Source organism: Dysidea avara, chromosome 12 (assembly GCF_963678975.1).
Source record: "Dysidea avara chromosome 12, odDysAvar1.4, whole genome shotgun sequence".
Classification (NCBI taxonomy): domain Eukaryota; kingdom Metazoa; phylum Porifera; class Demospongiae; order Dictyoceratida; family Dysideidae; genus Dysidea; species Dysidea avara.
The window spans coordinates 19,830,412-19,847,097 of NC_089283.1; the positions used below are offsets into that span (position 1 = coordinate 19,830,412).

The 16,686-nt window shown below is 39.8% G+C and overlaps 1 protein-coding gene across 1 annotated transcript; it reads left to right on the plus strand.

Annotated features, from left to right (window-relative positions):
• The first annotated feature begins 417 nt into the window (after window positions 1-417).
• LOC136241111 (kelch domain-containing protein 2-like) lies at window positions 418-14,759 on the plus strand. Its single transcript, XM_066032280.1, has 5 exons — window positions 418-1,173; window positions 5,407-5,558; window positions 6,605-6,844; window positions 6,957-7,128; window positions 14,545-14,759. The coding sequence occupies exons 1-5, from the start codon at window positions 459-461 to the stop codon at window positions 14,706-14,708; spliced, it is 1,443 nt and encodes a 480-aa protein (XP_065888352.1). The 5' UTR covers window positions 418-458; the 3' UTR covers window positions 14,709-14,759.
• The last annotated feature ends 1,927 nt before the right edge of the window (window positions 14,760-16,686 follow it).

Genomic DNA, 16,686 nt, shown 5'->3' on the forward strand with positions numbered 1-16,686 from the left:
TTTGTGCTAACTTGATAGCACTGTTGACACGTGAGGTGACACTGTTTCAAGATAGCTTTTACTGAGCCTATCAGTATGCAAGAATAACCGGAAAATAATGGAAGAATACGGAATAATGGAATATTTAGAGCTGGCAGTAACCAGATGCGGGCGGTGGACGGGAAACAGAGAATTTATTTGGAGTGGCCTTGCTTATATGTAACGCGCACGACAAAACTAAGATTTTCATGATGATCAGCGTGTGCCCATAGCGATTTTCATCCTCATTGGAGCTCGGACTACGGAGCAATCCCAAGTTAAACGCGAGTTGTTATTTTGTGCCAGGGTTCTATTGGGGAATATACGGAGATTTTTTTTATTAAAAGATCTCGGATACTGGAATGCCTACCTAAAGGTTATTTATTCCCCACCTCCAATTTCGTTTTTCAGTATGCTGTTGACGTTGTAACTTGTAAGGAATGGAAGAGCTATTTGAAAGACGTTATAAAGACTCCTTCACATTACATAAGAGAAATGGACCGTGTGGGGTTGTTTACGGAAGGAAATTCTATGTCTGGGGAGGCGAAGGTGACAGGATCAAAGCAGGATACGAATTCCTACAACACGATCCTAATTTTCGCAATCTGATTATCAGAGAATGCGTGACATTTCCAGAACCAGAGCCAGCACAAAACAACGACGAATATTGTTACTGCACAATTGATGAGTATGATTTAGAGGAAGGGATGTGGCGCCATAGGATAACTCGTGCAAATAGTATGGAAGACTTCCCACTGTTTGGAAGAGGCTGTAACATGGTTGAAATAAATGGAGACTTTTATGTATTTTCAGGTCACAACACAAAAATTCAAACACAACCAGATGGAACTCGACAAAGACAAGGAGCATTCACGAATGAGGTACATTGTCTTAACACTGAAACATTTGAATGGAAGAGACTTGCTCCAGTTAGCAATGCACATATACCTCCTCCTCTCCACTTGTGTGGAACACTGAGCTATGATGGGAAGTTGTGTGTGTTTGGGGGGATGACCAGGACTCTAAGACAACCTCCTAATCATCCAGAGATACGGACTGCTGCCCATTTACAAGATGGAGCTGATTGTCACCAGTATGGAAGTACTCCAGACAAATTCTGGACCAATGAGTATTTTGAATTCGATACCAAAATTTGTGAGTTCTACATGTAGTACTTAACAACTCGGCTTCACCACAGAAGCTGAGCTGTCGTCTATATAACTACATGTATAGATAGTAGCACTGAGTAGTGGTGATTCTAGACCTGACCTGAGGGGGGGCCAAGTAGGGAACAGCATGACTATTGTTGGATGGTTGTAATATAAAGTAGAATTTCAGGGGGGTCTGGGGGTGCAACCCCAGAAGCTGCAGGATTTTTGCAACTGATTTGAAGGCCTGAAAATAGCCTAAACTTATGCTAAAACATGAAAAATGCTAAAAATCACAATGCTAATCTATACTGCAACTTTCCCCCAAGATTTTTAAAATTATTTTCAACACCACCTATGGCACTGAGTTTTATGTACACATATATCTGTGTACATGTGGCAATAATATGCACTTTATTTACCTCCAAGTTCAATAGCTACAGGCCAGAGGGCGATGGTGTACACATAAAAATATCTTGATGTTGTGGTACTTGTCAGGTGCCTAGTTTGTACTAACTATTAGTAATCAGTTTCATTAAATATGCAGTTTGTTATGGCATATATAACTATTAGATTTCAATCATGTATTCAAATTGGTTCTATGTATAAATTTTTAAACACAATGTTAATACACACAAAGAAATGTATTCTACACTTTCTCTTGAAAATTCTTTGGTAGGTACTTGTGGTTTCAATTTACAATGGGTCAAAGGAGAAGTGTATTGTGCACTTTCTCTTGAAAATTCTTTGGTGGGTACTTGTGGTTTCAATTTACAATGAATCAAACGAATAAGGATTTATTGTTCCTGAGGATAATAATAAGAGTTGTCATTCGTAAAACACTAGTAAAGCCAATCAAATTTCAGTATCAAATCTGTTAAAAGTCTCCAGACAGATATAGATGCAAAGCAAAGCCTCTGGCAGCCATGTGAAACACAGCTTTTGCTGGCGCCCAGTGAGCCAGCACTGGGATGCCGTGCACCACTCAGGCACTCGAGTCTAGTGCAGGAAAATTCTCCTGGAACCCACAGGAGGTCTTACGGAGAGAGGTTGTGGAACCCAAGGTTCCACAACAACCTCAACACTGCTGGACAGTTGGGCATTTGCTTCCCCAGGTACCCATTGATGTTACAGTTGAGCAAGCTGCTTCCCTAGTTGATACCAGGCCACCAGCTGTGTAAACTGGAACAATGTGATTAAAGTTTCTTGCTCAAGGAATAACACCAAACTGGCATAACTGGGAATTGAACCTGCATGGGACCTTTTGATCACCAGGCCAATACTTGGCTATGCTGCCTCACATAGATACAGATGCATGTACTCATGCATATACACAATTTCCTAATCCAATTTCAGGAACTATGTGGCCAACTGTGGGCACACATCTGGTTTAACAATTGCACCAGTGAACAATTTAATATTTATGCCAATCACTACAGTATGTGTCCATTTTGACTAAACTTATTATGATTATGAGAATTATAGTAGTAGAGACAGCCAGCCTAGCAATATCAGGTGTAAATAATAACTATCATTTATGGTATTCTCAACTTTATATCTGTAGCCAGTATAGATGTATACTGTAGTCCAGTTTTCATGGTATTAATTATAATAGTTAATGGTCAATAACTGAAATCTGGTGACCTTGTTTATACAGCCACAATCACTAGTTATATATACAGCCACAATCACTAGTTATATATACATAACAATAAAAATTAATAACGGTACAACTATTGTTCCAGTGTTCTAATTATCCATATGTATGAGCATTGTAAGTGATCTGAATTATCCTGGTCATTTGGGTTGCAGTCGAGTGGGTCTCATCTGGTTTATTCAGATCTGAGATCACATGTGATTATAAATTAATGAACTTAATTGTATCGATGGCAATCCAGTTGTACCTACTCAAGATAGTTACTCCTACCGTTTAGGAAGTTTTGTTGTCTATAGGAATACAAGGAGCCACGCCCACTTATTGGAGTGCTTTCTGAAGGCACGCATAGTATCACACCCACTTATTGGGATTGAGTACAGCATTGCTACTTGTAGGCAACTAGGGTTGTATACAATCACTGGACTGGACTACTGGAATGAGGTATTTTCCCTTTTTTACCAAATATTTGGGTGACTGGTTGTAAGTATGCAATGTAGTTAGACCACTCCCCTGCACATAAAGAAACCCATACACAGTTACACACACTCGCATACAAAAAAAAGTGTCAGACTTGTCAACATTGCCCAGCTGCAGTTACATATCAGCTATGGAATAGCAAGACAGTTTTAACTGTCACCACTTAATTTAGCTGACTTGATGACTATAACTTATATTTAGGATGCATGATTTCTACAACACTACATTTATACTAGTTAAAGCACCACCATGAGCACAATATGGAAAAAATAGCACGAGGGCATGGGCAAGAGACTAATACAGCACGAGGTGATGCCAAATGGTGTATTTGGCTTGAGACCATGCCAGAGTGCTATTTTTTTTATATTTCACAAACGTGGCAGTGCTTTAACTAGTTTAAAGTGCTTTCTTTGTTCGATTGTTCATTACGTAGGCTTGCACTGCATCAGTTTTCAGCCATCAGACAATTGGTAAGTGTCTATATAGTACAAGTTTGCTCATAACACAAACAAATAGTTGGCTACCTCTGGCGATTTAAAATGCTATGCACTTCATCAACAGTGCTGTATTTTTTGTACCCATGCAGTGCTGTATTTTCCTTTCAGAGCTGTATGGAAACAGGGGCGGTGGAGCAGGCAAAAGAGTGAGGGGGCCAGGCCAGCTGTAAGGCTGAAGACCAAAAAAAAACAAAAAACAAAGAAAAGGTAACTACCTGCTGGCAATAGATGCCCCCCACCATCTCCTTATTTATAACTACACATACGTAGCTAAGTAGCTTGCTACACTGCTTCTCTGAATACTGTGACTGCTATATTAGAGTATCTAGATCTTGACTGTTCTATTAGAGTATCTCGATCTTTTCTTGCAAACATTGTCCCTTAAAAGTGGGGGGCATGGGCCTTGCCCCCCCCTTTCCCCCCTTCTCCACCGCCTATGTATGGAAATAATATATAGCACTGTTATTTGTTTGATCTTCGCCCACGCAAGTGCTTTAAACACATGTGCTGTATGGTTTGTATATACTTCATGGTAAGACGAGTGGTAGTCATAGAATGGATATTATTCCAAGAGAGAGTTGTTATGAAAATTTTACACAATCGTAAGATGAACAGGCAGTACCCAAGTAGACAGGTTCACCTGCTTATTTTACATTCACTTTAGCTAAAACCAAATACGTATGTGCTAAAAGAGAAAAAAACCAGAGTCCAGTAGTCCAGTCCACTAGTCCAGTCCAGTGATTGTATACAATGGACAACTAGTCTGACATCAAGTGAGGGACCATGTTCACTAATGGAATTGTGGGTTGTTGTACGTAGCTGTCCATTTCAGAAATGGTTGTTACAGAAGGTTTTAAGAATAACTGAAGGCTAGAAGTTTGTTACTAGTGTAATTAAAGACTACTTATCAATAAACCTTGAAGGAAAACTAATAAAGAGTATTCTAAATTTGTGAGAAAATTTGGTCAAATGCCATGATTTGTTATATAAGTCATAGTTTTAAAGCTACAGTCTGAAGCTATGAACCTGTTAACAATATGCTAATACAATTAATGCCCTATACTTTAGATGCCCAACATAACCTGGACACTCGGGCATTTGTATGGATATGGAAAGTATGCATGTTAGTACAGTGGGCCCTCGATTATTCGAACTCGTTGGGCCCTGAGTGTGTTCAGATAATCGAAACGTTCGGATAATCAAAGCCCATTCATTTATATACAGAGCCTTGCTCAATTACTCTAATAGAACGCACACCTTATATAATACTCTAATAGAGCAGTCATCGCTACAGTTCGGATAACCGAAAGTTCGGTTAATCAGTGGCCGGATAATCAAGGGACCACTGTATACAGCTTCTCGTAAATTCCTGGAATCCCCTATGCTATAAATACAGGACTAACTAGAGGAGCTTGAGACATCCTGCCCAATACTATGCTAATATGTCTAAATTTAGCTCTTGATACGCACCTCTGTTTCAATTAAACTGTAGGTCATTGGGTCAACTGGGTTAGCAGTACTGTACTTATAATTACCCTCTTACAACGCTGATTATGTATGCCTGCATGTAATCAACCACATGATGTGAGTGATGTCTCATTGTATACAGTAGAGTGGAGTTCTCCACCTGTTAAGAACAGACCTCCGCCATGTGGAGTAGTGACATTCACCAGGATCAGTGATCATCATGCTGTTGTGTTTGGTGGAAATTATCAGGATGCACGGAGTGATGATCTTTTCATTTTAGATATCAAAAACAAAGTATGTGACTACATTAATTTATCGTGTATATATAAGATGTGGCCGCTGAGTGGTAGGGCACATTTAAGATAATGTACTGTACAAACATTAGAAAATCCATTTGCTAAGATGTATGTATGTATCTATGGTAACTGGTCAATTACTGGAAACCTTTGCCTGAACATTGTTTATCCACCAGATACAGCTGTTAGCTTGCAATCAAACCTCATGTCAATGAAGTACTAACATACATAGGTTTCTGTTATAGTTAGAGGAGCATAGCCCAGCTATGGTGGTTTGCAATACACAAACGTTGAAGTTATTCACAATTATTAGAAGAGACTGTGCAAGAGGGAAGAAGTGATCAGATTTCATTTGCTAGTTAGTATACTAGGTTTTACGTGTAAGTAATTGTCAGCTCAAAATAATGTACCTCAAGATGCTATGCTATACAGAATATATATCATTCCTAGACTTAATTGAAATATTGAGTGCTGGCCAGAATTAGATATAATCCATTATTATCAGGGGCGGATCCAGATTTTTAAAAAAGGGGGTTCCACTTTGAAATTGCAACTTCAGCCTAGCTGTATAAGTTGAAGACCAAAAAAAATAAATAAATAAAAGGTCATCACCTGCTGACAATAACTGCCACCTCACCAACTATATTTCCTTCCTTATTTATAACTAAATATATAGCTTGCTACACTGCTCCTCAAAAGACTACTGTGACTGCTCTATTAGAGTATCTCAAGTGATGAGAGAGGCTTTTCAAAAGGGGGTTCCATGGAACCCCCCCTGGATCCGCCCCGGATTATGTACATGCAAGAATAATATAGATAAATTGCATGGGTGTGGGGAGACTGCACTTCCTCACTCCCCCCCAAATTCAGATATTTTATAATCAGTTTTTGGTATTAAATACACAAATATCTAAATTGCAGTTAATTATGCTGTATGGTTGAGTTATGCATGCACTGAGATAATTAATAATACTTGTACATAATTTTTGCATGTATATATGACTTATTTATGTGATTTGTTGAATGATGTAATATTGTATGTAGGAATTTACTGGAACTCTCAAGACAGGCTATGTCGGTAGCTGGCCACCCAGACTGACATTTCACACTACAACATGTCTTGTTAATCCTGACATGGTGGATAAGTGCTTAATACCAGGAACACCACCACTAACTCAAAAACTACTGATAGCCTGGGGTAAAGATGATGAACAATCCATCAGTAGTGATGTGTGGCTGTTGGAGATTAATGGACATGACTGTGGATCAATTAAATGGAGAAAGGTAGCTGCATGCATGTTTTGTATTTAAGCTGTAGCATGTCTTGTGGCATCAGTGATTACTATAATAATTGTGTCTGCAATGCTGTAGTAATTAGAACATTGTCAATTTACAGTTACCACCTCAAGCCACCATAGAGCCTACAGCCTGGCACACAGCACAACCATATTACATTGATGGAGTAGAGGAGTGTGTTGTAGTGATATTTGGTGGAAATGCATACGTCGACAAAACAGAGCCAGGCAGTGCAAGAGTTGCAGTCAACAAGCTGAAGATTCTTCAGTTTGGTGAGAAATGCCTACCTACCATGCAAAATGCACAAAATACATATGAAGGCATATACGTATATGACATGCTTATGATGTGGACTTCATGTTCGTAAGTGTGAAGCATATGTAGCTGTTTTTTGGAAAACTGGTCTTATTGCAGTGGCGTATTTAGGGAGTGTCCTGGGGTTCTGGAAACCCTCTCTGAAATTTTAACTTGTGAGCTAGCAGCAGGAACATCAGACTATGTTAGTTTCAACTTTGGCAGCACAAATATACAGAATAGATGGGAACAGGACAGGGGGGCAGTATAGCTACAGTGTGATAGGAAACTTACATTGATTCCTCAAAGGTGGATTTGGAGAGCAAGGTTATTTACTGAAAGTGTTTACTAATAGAGCAGTCAAAACTACTCTAATAGAACATTCATATTGGAATACAATTTTTAAGATAGGTAGCTATTAAATAATAATGTAAGACTACAGTAACTTGAATTTTATGGATTAATTTAATAGTTAGCTAGTGTTACGGATGTCAAAACAAGCTGCTCTAGCAGCAATACGGGCGACACTCCAACACGAGGTAAGCTCACGTGCACACACTCATGATTCTCTAAAAAGTACACACCATGACACCTCCCTCCTTAAAAAGGAGGGCAGTTACAATATTTCAAAAGAAAGTACAGAGTCAAAGAAAAGTAATCCTACAAAAACTTGAATACAATACTCACAACGGTCCATTACATAATAAGCTAAAGTCAGTGTCCCATTCAAATCCTAGACAGGGCATCAGCCATAACATTTTCCCTGCCTCTAATATGACGGATATCCACATTATATTGCTGTAGAGTCAGACTCCACCGTAACAATCGTTGGTTTTTCTCCTTCATTTTATTGATGAAAACGATAGGATTGTGATCGGTATAGACTATTATTGGCATCACTGTAGGATTTAAATACACATCAAAGTGGTTCAAAGCTAACATTAAACCCAAAGTTTCCTTCTCAATGGTGGAATACCTCTTTTGCCAGGTGAACAGTAAGGTTAGCCTGTGACAATCTACTGAACAGTTGGTGGAGGAGGTCCACGTGGTGCTCCCAGGATGAACTGTAAATAACGACATCATCAATGTATCCCTCACAACCAATAAGATCACCAGTCAACTGCTGTATCAACCTCTGAAAAGTGGCAGGGGCATTATTCATGCCAAAGGGCATTACCTTATACTGGTATAATCCTGTGGGGTAACAAATGCAGACAACTTTTGAGCACGAGCAGTGAGTGGTACCTGCCAATACCCTTTTAACAGATCCAACTTACTTACAAACTTTACACGACCAATTTTCTCAATGCAGTCATCGATCCTAGGTATCGGAAAAGAATCTGTCTTGGTAACAGAATTCAACTTGCGAAATCTGTGCAGATTCGGTAGTTACCATCTAGTTTTGGAACTAATACATGGTGAACTCCACACACTGCTGCTAGGTTCTATAATGTCATTCTCCAACATGTACTTGATTTCTCTCTCCATATGTTGTACTTGCAGTGGGTTCACCCGGTATGGATGTTGTTTACAAGGCTTTGCATCTCCCACATCTACATCATGTAGTACAACATTTGTCTTCTTGGGGACATCAGTAAAAAGCTCTTAAAACTTGTTGATAAGGTTCACCATACTCTCTCTCTCTCCCACCGAGAGATGACCAAGCTTCTGGTGCAAATTGGCTAACACATCTGAATTTGTAAGCTTGACATCTGCACCCGCAGGTCCTTCATTCATCATCAAGTCATCTTTCAGACCTACTACATTGGCCACTGGCACTATGGAGGGTGATGAAGTGGACTCACAATACTCCTTGAGCATGTTGATGTGACAGACTCTTCGCTGTTTACGACGATCAGGCATGTAAACTACATAATCCACCTCATTTAATCTCTTCTCAATCACATATGGGCCACAATATCTTGCCTGCAGAGGGTGGTGATGAATAGGTAGGAGGACCAATACTTTATTCCCTGGTTCAAACATTCTAGACCGGGCACGCTTGTTGTACCACAACTTCATCCGACCTTGGGCATTCTTGAGGTTTGCCTTGGCTAGATACGCTGCCGTAGATATTCTGCTATGGAGATCAGATACATGATCCAAAATATTTGATTGCTTGTCTTCAGTCAACCAGGTTTCCTTTAGCAACTTCAATGGTCCACGGACGACCCTTCCAAACAGCAACTCAAAGGGACTGAACCCCAATGATTCTTGTACTGATTCACAAACAGTGAATAGCAAGAGATGAACTCCTTCGTCCCACTCCTTCTCCTTCAAACAGTAAATTCTCATCATATTCCTGAGGATCTGGTGGAATCGTTCCAAGGCCCCTTGTGACTCTGGATGGTAAGCACTAGACTTGAACTGCTTGATTCCTAGCTGGTACATTACCTGCTGGAACAAACTGGACATGAAGTTTGACCCTTGGTCTGATTGAATTGACCTTGGAAGACCCACCAATGTAAAAAATTTGATGAGGGAACTTACTATGTTCTTAGCCTTAATATTCCTAAGGGGAATGGCTTCAGGAAATCTAGTTGAAGCACGCATTATTGTAAGTAAATACTGGTTACCTGCTTTGGTGCATGGCAGTGGTCCTACACAATCAATAATCACTCAGCTGAATAGTTCCTCTATTACAGGAATCGGTTTTAAAAGGGGCAACGGGTATTGACTGATTCGGTTTCCCAACAACTTGACACTCATGAAATGATTTGCAGAACTGCTTCACATCTTTCTTAATACCTGGCCAGTAGAAATGATTCAGTATGCGTTGGTAAGTCTTGCCAGGTGGCCTGCCATAGGTGTGGCATGAGCCAACTGCAGTATATCTGCTCGACAGTTAAGAGGAACCACAATCTGGTATGACACTTGCCACTCCTCATTTGATGGCACCGTTGGAGATCTCCATTTACGCATCAGGATTCCTACCTTCTGAAAATAGTATACTGGCTGGTCCTGTGCTTCTTCCTCGGTAAGTGCATCTTGAATAAGTGCTCCTAACTCCGGGTCAGACTGTTGGTCTTTAATCAGTTGCTTACGGGTCAGTGGTGGACTTCCCTCTAACTGTGGAGGTAGGATATCTTCTCTCAATACCTTGCCATTAGGATTGGGTGAATTCGATTCTACTGTAACATTTTCATGTGGCATTTCCTTATCACTTATTCCCAGTATGGATCTCTGCTCATTCTCTTTCCTTGCCATGGCTCTTGTCACAGCACATGACGGGAAAAGACCCGGTACATGTTGTTCAATGTCTTCCTGTACAGTGCTCACTTGTGGGTTGGGCGAAACACAAGGGTTAACCATGACTTTGTCCCCAGCTAGGTGATTGCCAAGTAGTAATGATATGCCAGGTACTGGTAGGGATGGTCTAACACCAATCATCACTGGACCACAAACCAATTGAGTTGACAAATGTACAATGTGAAGAGGAACACTAAGTACCCCTAGTTCCACTCCTTGAAGTAAAACGTTGCTACCAGTGTAGGTGCTCTCTGACAATGGTAATACTCCTTCAAGAAGGATTGATTGACTAACTCCGGTGTCCCTTAATACACGAATAGGTTTTGCATTACTCTCCTCGCCAACCAGAGACACTAACTCATCATAGATAAAAGGCCTATACTCTTCATTACTTTCTACACACGACAAACCATCACTACTACTGTTCTGAGTCTTCACTGCAACTATGTCAGTCTTGCTTTTGTTCTTCTCCCTTTTCTCAAGTGCCCAACACTCAGACATGACATGGCCTTTCTTCTTACAATAGTAGCATGTAGGGCCAGACTGTCGCCTTGACAATTCACTGTTGTCATGGCTTCGGAGGTTGTACCGTGCTGGTGGCAACGAGTTCTCATTTCGTCCAGACCTATTTGTGCCCTTCTGTATATTATCCGATCCTAAAAACACTTTACGATGAGTGAGGGTGTAGTCATCTGCAAGGGTAGCTGCTCTCTGAAGTGTATCCACTTTCTGTTCATCCAGATACGTTTTCACTTCTGGTGGCAGGCAACTCTTAAACTCCTCAATTAAAGCATTTCTCGCAATTTCACAAAATCTCCATTAACGTTCTGAGATGCACACCATCTGTCAAAAAGCCTCTCCTTGATACGGGCAAACTCAACATATGTTTGCTTCTCTTCCTTGACACTGGTACGAAAGTTTTGTCGGTATGCTTCTGGTACCAACTCATATGCTTTGAGTACTGCCTCCTTGACCACCTGATACTTGGAGCTCTGCTCCGCAGGAAACGCTGAGTAAATTTCATGTGCCTTTCCCACAAAAACCCTTTGCAACAGTACAGTCCACACATCCTCCGGCCATTTCAAATTACTGGCAATTTTTTTCAAAATGCATAAAATACTTATCAACCTCAGTCTCTTGAAAAGGAGGTACAAAACGCACATGCTTACCAACATCAAAGGGAGCCTCAGATGACTCACTTGTGCGACCCTTAGCAGCCATTAATTCCGGCCAACTCTTTGGCTTTATATTCAAGAGCTAACTCCTTTTCCCTTATTTCTAGCTCCTTCATCTTCAGGCCTTGTCCTTCTCTTGATATTCCAATCATTTCAGCTCAAGACCTTGCTCACTAACACCAGTTCCCTCTAGAGCCTCCTCAGGCAAAATCTCTTCATCAACTAAGTATGCCAAAACTAACTTCCTGATTTCCCCCTTTGATTGTGATGAGTTCACAGACAGCTTGAAGTGTTAATTGACCAACTTCCAACAATTCTGTCTTCTTCAATTTACGGAATTCCTCAATGTGTGGCTCCTCCAGAAAACTTGACAAGTTAAAAGACATTGCAGATTAAGTGTCTAAACGAATGAACAACGTCTTCTCGTGAACTCCAATTAACGCCCGCTCCACACAGCAGTCCTTTTTACTACGAAGAATGTTCTATAAGAACAGAAAAACACAGAGAACAACACAGATCAACCTGGATACACAAGTCACCTTCACGGGTACCATTAACCCGGTACCAAGGAATTCAGGGCTGGAGGTCTGGGCTAACCCAACAACCGCGACAAAAATTCAGTTGACGAGTCTACTTCGGTGAAAAGGCTGTTCCTGTTCGGCTCTCTCCCGGACAAGCCCCAAATTCTGTTACGGATGTCAAAACAAGCTGCTCTAGCAGCAATACGGGCGACACTCCAACACGAAGTAAGCTCACGTGCACACACTCATGACTCTCTAAAAAGTACACACCATGACACTAGCTATATCTTGAGTTTTTCATTTCAATTGAAGAATTTGATTATACATTTGAATCACTATGCAATATCTGAGCAGCCATAAACCATAATTTTCAGAGTATTGTAGCCTGCCTGTGGTTGAGGCTAGCTACTTGTACCAAATTTTTGTACATTTTACACCAATTCCTTATCGTTCAGAACATTCTCTGTACAAGTAGCCAACAGCCAAGTTTCCCACCATTTCATACAGCTTTTTCACTGTATTGGGTGAACTCCAATAGGGGTGGTGGGTGGTGCAGAGGGCAGTGGGTTGTTTTCAAAGAAATTTGTACAGATGAATTAAGCCAAGTTATGGCTATTCAGGGCACAAAACTGGCTAGAATAAAACAGCACATGTATTTATCCAACACCACGGAGCTGTGCAGCCACATCAGGCAAGATTGGCCATAGTTCCATAAAGTCCTTAGACCACTCATATGACTCGCCATTGGACTTGGAAAAGTAGCCAACAAAAGTAGACCATTTAACCCTGGCTGACTGTTATGTATATTCACGTAGTTTGTGTTTGTGGTGAAAAAGTAAACCTGCTACCATGAGGGTTTTCCCAGATACATAACTGTACTTTGTGAGTTATGTGGATAATTGTGCGAATACCATATATACACATATGCATATAATTGGGCAAATACAGCACTAAAGTTATGTAAGGAATGTCATGAGAACAACCCCACTCGGACAGCACGAATAATGCACATAAGGGTAGTTGGAAAAGGCGGATACAGTCGGACACGGACACGGACATGTTCAAAAAGCACTTTTACATTTATATAACAGTTATTTGTCATACCTAACGTTGTTTTTACAGTAGTCTTCGCTTCCAGACCCGGGCGTCGATCTTGTCATAGTGCTTTTCCAGTTATAAGCGCACATGCGAAGGACTAGACCAGTACTCCACAGAATGCCAAAGACCATAATATTATACTGTTGTACACATGCTCTAAAGTCTAATACAGAGTTATATAATTGTAGAGATTAGCTTGTATGCCCCATGCAACTTAGCTTAGCAGGCCAAATCCACCTTTTAGTATAAGGTGCAGGCGTTTATACCAAGCATTGAGGGTTCAAGGACCTGGCCTACGAGATTAGGTTGATACATGCCAGCTTAATCTCTATGACACTGAATTAGATTTCTAGAGCACGTATACAACACTACAATGGTCTTTAGAGTGCTAGTCTATCCTTCGCACATGTGCTTATAAATGGATAAGCGCTATGACAAGATTGACGCCTGGGTCTGGAAGCGAATGCTGCTGTAAAAACAACGTTAGGTATGAAAAATAACTGTTTTGTAAATGTAAAAGTGTATTTTAAAAATACTCGTGTCTGCGTCCGACTGTATCCACCTTTTCCAACTACCCTGCACATAATACTGTAAACTACTAAAACTAGCCACACCAATTTTACCAGTTTGTTCTACGAATTATATGAGCACTTACACTAATAGTCTGATCACTGAAAATTGAAGTGGTTCGGGCAGTCGAGATGAACATTCCAATCAAAATGACCCTGAAGTAAAATATAACACTTTAAGCACCACCTATATGCTTGTGTGTACAAAAATACAGCATGCACTCTGGGAGTGTCTCAGGGCTAATACAGCACTTGGCTTCACCTTGTGCTTCTTGACACACACCCTCATGTTTTATTTTCCATACACATGCGCAGCAGTGCTTTAACTACAACACAAAATCTGCATACTAGTTTGATTGGTTCGGTCAACTTAACAATACCCTATGTTAGTTTAACAAACTAAATAGCAAGATAGATATACGTAAAATGATTTATGGTAATATTCCACTCATGCCAATATTATATAGTAATACTGGGATGGGTCATACCTTATGCATATCCTGTTGGTATAATGCTTCTTCCCATGAATACTATATGGTTGACTATTGTATTAGGGTGACAGATTTTTTGGGGTGATTGCTCTATTAGAGTCTTGATTAGGGGATCTTGATCTTGCTTGACCAGTTTCTGTAAACGTCAGAAACTCCCTGGAGCTTCCCTTGAATCCAGATACCAAATGACTGTAGTCTGCAATTTCTCAGTAGCTGAATTGTACTACTGCATGTAATTAAAAGACAAGTAACAACGATAATCTTTAAAAAATTTTAATACAAAATTTACAGGTGTCCAGTCTTTGAGGTACCTGTGTCTTGTGGCCATTCGTCCAAACCTCTCCAAATACAACCTGAGTCAAGCTGATCATTTGAGGAAGGAGCAAATAAGGAAGCATTGTTCTCAAGCAAAACTCAACAACACATTTCCACTATTTTCAGTCCCACTTTCATAATTAGCATAACATATAGTAATATACAATGCTGTACACATGTGTCTATTTTTCATCAACAATAAAAAAAATTATTAAATTGTATGGCATGCAGGCAGAACTTACAAAAGCGTTATTAACAGGTATCATGATTTTTTAGTTTACAGCATTTAAATAGTTAGAGCTTTAATCCTGCAAGATAAAAGTATGAAATTTGATAGGTACACTATGTGTATGACTTTTTGGTAGGGAAACCCCACAAACTTGTCAGTAGTCTCAATCTTGCCCGAAAGAATGAGCTTCAAGTTTGCAGGTCCATATATACTTACTCTGTTCCAGAGTTATTATTGCAAGTAAAGAATGCCATTATTGCATAAGAAGATATTTTATTTCAATGCTTGTGTTTCCATATATCATGAGATCTGTTAACTAATAAAGGATGCACAGTCTATATGCATACATATGCATGCATATAGTTAATGACAGGAATCTGAGGCAAAGCCATCAATCAATATATAACTAGCTATATATTCTACGACTGCTTTGATATAACTCAGGGGCGGATCCAGGAGCTGGCAAGGAGAGGGGCACAAACAGGCTAAGTTGTAGGTGGTTGGGGGGAGCCAGATTCTCTTGTTAGTTGGTGCATTTTTGAAGCAGCAAATAATCACCTTTTAGTAGTGTCTCACTGTTGATTTTTGCCATTTTGGCCTTTGAAGTGGTTGTGAAGTCTTAAAAAGGCTATATGAATCATTCAGCTAAGAGGTGATTATTTGCTGCTTCAAAAATGTAGCAACTAGCAAGAGAATCTGGCTCTCCCCAACTGGGTTGGGGAGAGCCAGTCAGACAGCAACACGATAATTATTTTTAGAGGCGCTGGGTGACAATTTCACAGCTAGTTTGACTTTGGTTTACTTTAGTTAGGGTGAATTTGTAATAAATGCTAGTAAAGTGTGCATATTTTCATGAGTTACCTCTTGGCCTTTAGTACCTTAATCAAAAGGAGTATATGGTTCCTTCACAAGGTGGGGGGGAGGGGCATTTACCCCAAATGCCCCATCCTGGATCTGCCATTGTAACTGGCTTATATCCAAGTGAAAGATTTGTGGTTACTATGATACTATATGGCTTTTGTATGCAGCTTGCATAAACATGTTATACTGATACTACATTTTTGCCAATATAGCACATTATTTTGCTGTTTGCAATAACACTTCATTTTTGTCAAAGGCAATAATTTAACACCTTGCTGGACTGTATGGTAGTTATTTCCCAGGCAAGAGTTCCAATAAATTTTTTGAAGTATGGCTTTACTGGGATATAAATTTAGTTACAGTCTTATGGATATGTGTGACTAGACTCTTCATGCAGACTGAAGGCTTGTGTTGTTCAATTTGTTGCTTGTAGAGACAATATATAATCAGCTCAAATTTGGTGTTGCAAATTTATCTTATGTCTTTGCCTTACATTTATATAATTAGCTACCTACTTTCAATCCTTATTACCAACTATATAGCCCTTTCTTAAATAGGCTAGGAAATCAGACATACCTTTATCATATATGTTATAGTAATATCACAGCACTGACAGCAGGAGTAGAATATCTTAGTTATTGACACAAGTATGCGAGGCGAAGCCAAGGATGAGTATTAATAACTATAAGATATTCTAGGACTGCTGTGAGATTATATCCAAGTAAAAAACTGTTGATACTCTGATGTATATGTAGGGACTCGACGATTATGCTGGCATAATTTTGAGCATAATAATGTACCTAAAAGCATTGAGCATAATGCCAGCATAATAGGTTAAATATTTGTACGATAGTGTAAATTCTTGCTGGAAAAATGACAATTGCAAAATAAGATCGATATACTCTAATAGAGCAGTCAGTAACTCTAATAGAACAATCATCAAACTGACTGTTCTATTTAGAGTATATCGATCTTTTCTCTTACATGCAGGTGTGCAGCAAGAATTTATTATTTGTGTTCCAGCCACT

What these genes read in the sequence shown, in the direction of transcription:
- LOC136241111 (XM_066032280.1), top strand. Translation starts at nt 459, where the DNA reads ATGGAAGAGCTATTTGAAAGACGTTATAAAGACTCCTTCACATTACAT. An exon ending in TGAATTCGATACCAAAATTT is followed by an intron (nt 1,174 to 5,406) that starts GTGAGTTCTACA and finishes CATTGTATACAG; the next exon opens with TAGAGTGGAGTTCTCCACCT. An exon ending in TTTTAGATATCAAAAACAAA is followed by an intron (nt 5,559 to 6,604) that starts GTATGTGACTAC and finishes TATTGTATGTAG; the next exon opens with GAATTTACTGGAACTCTCAA.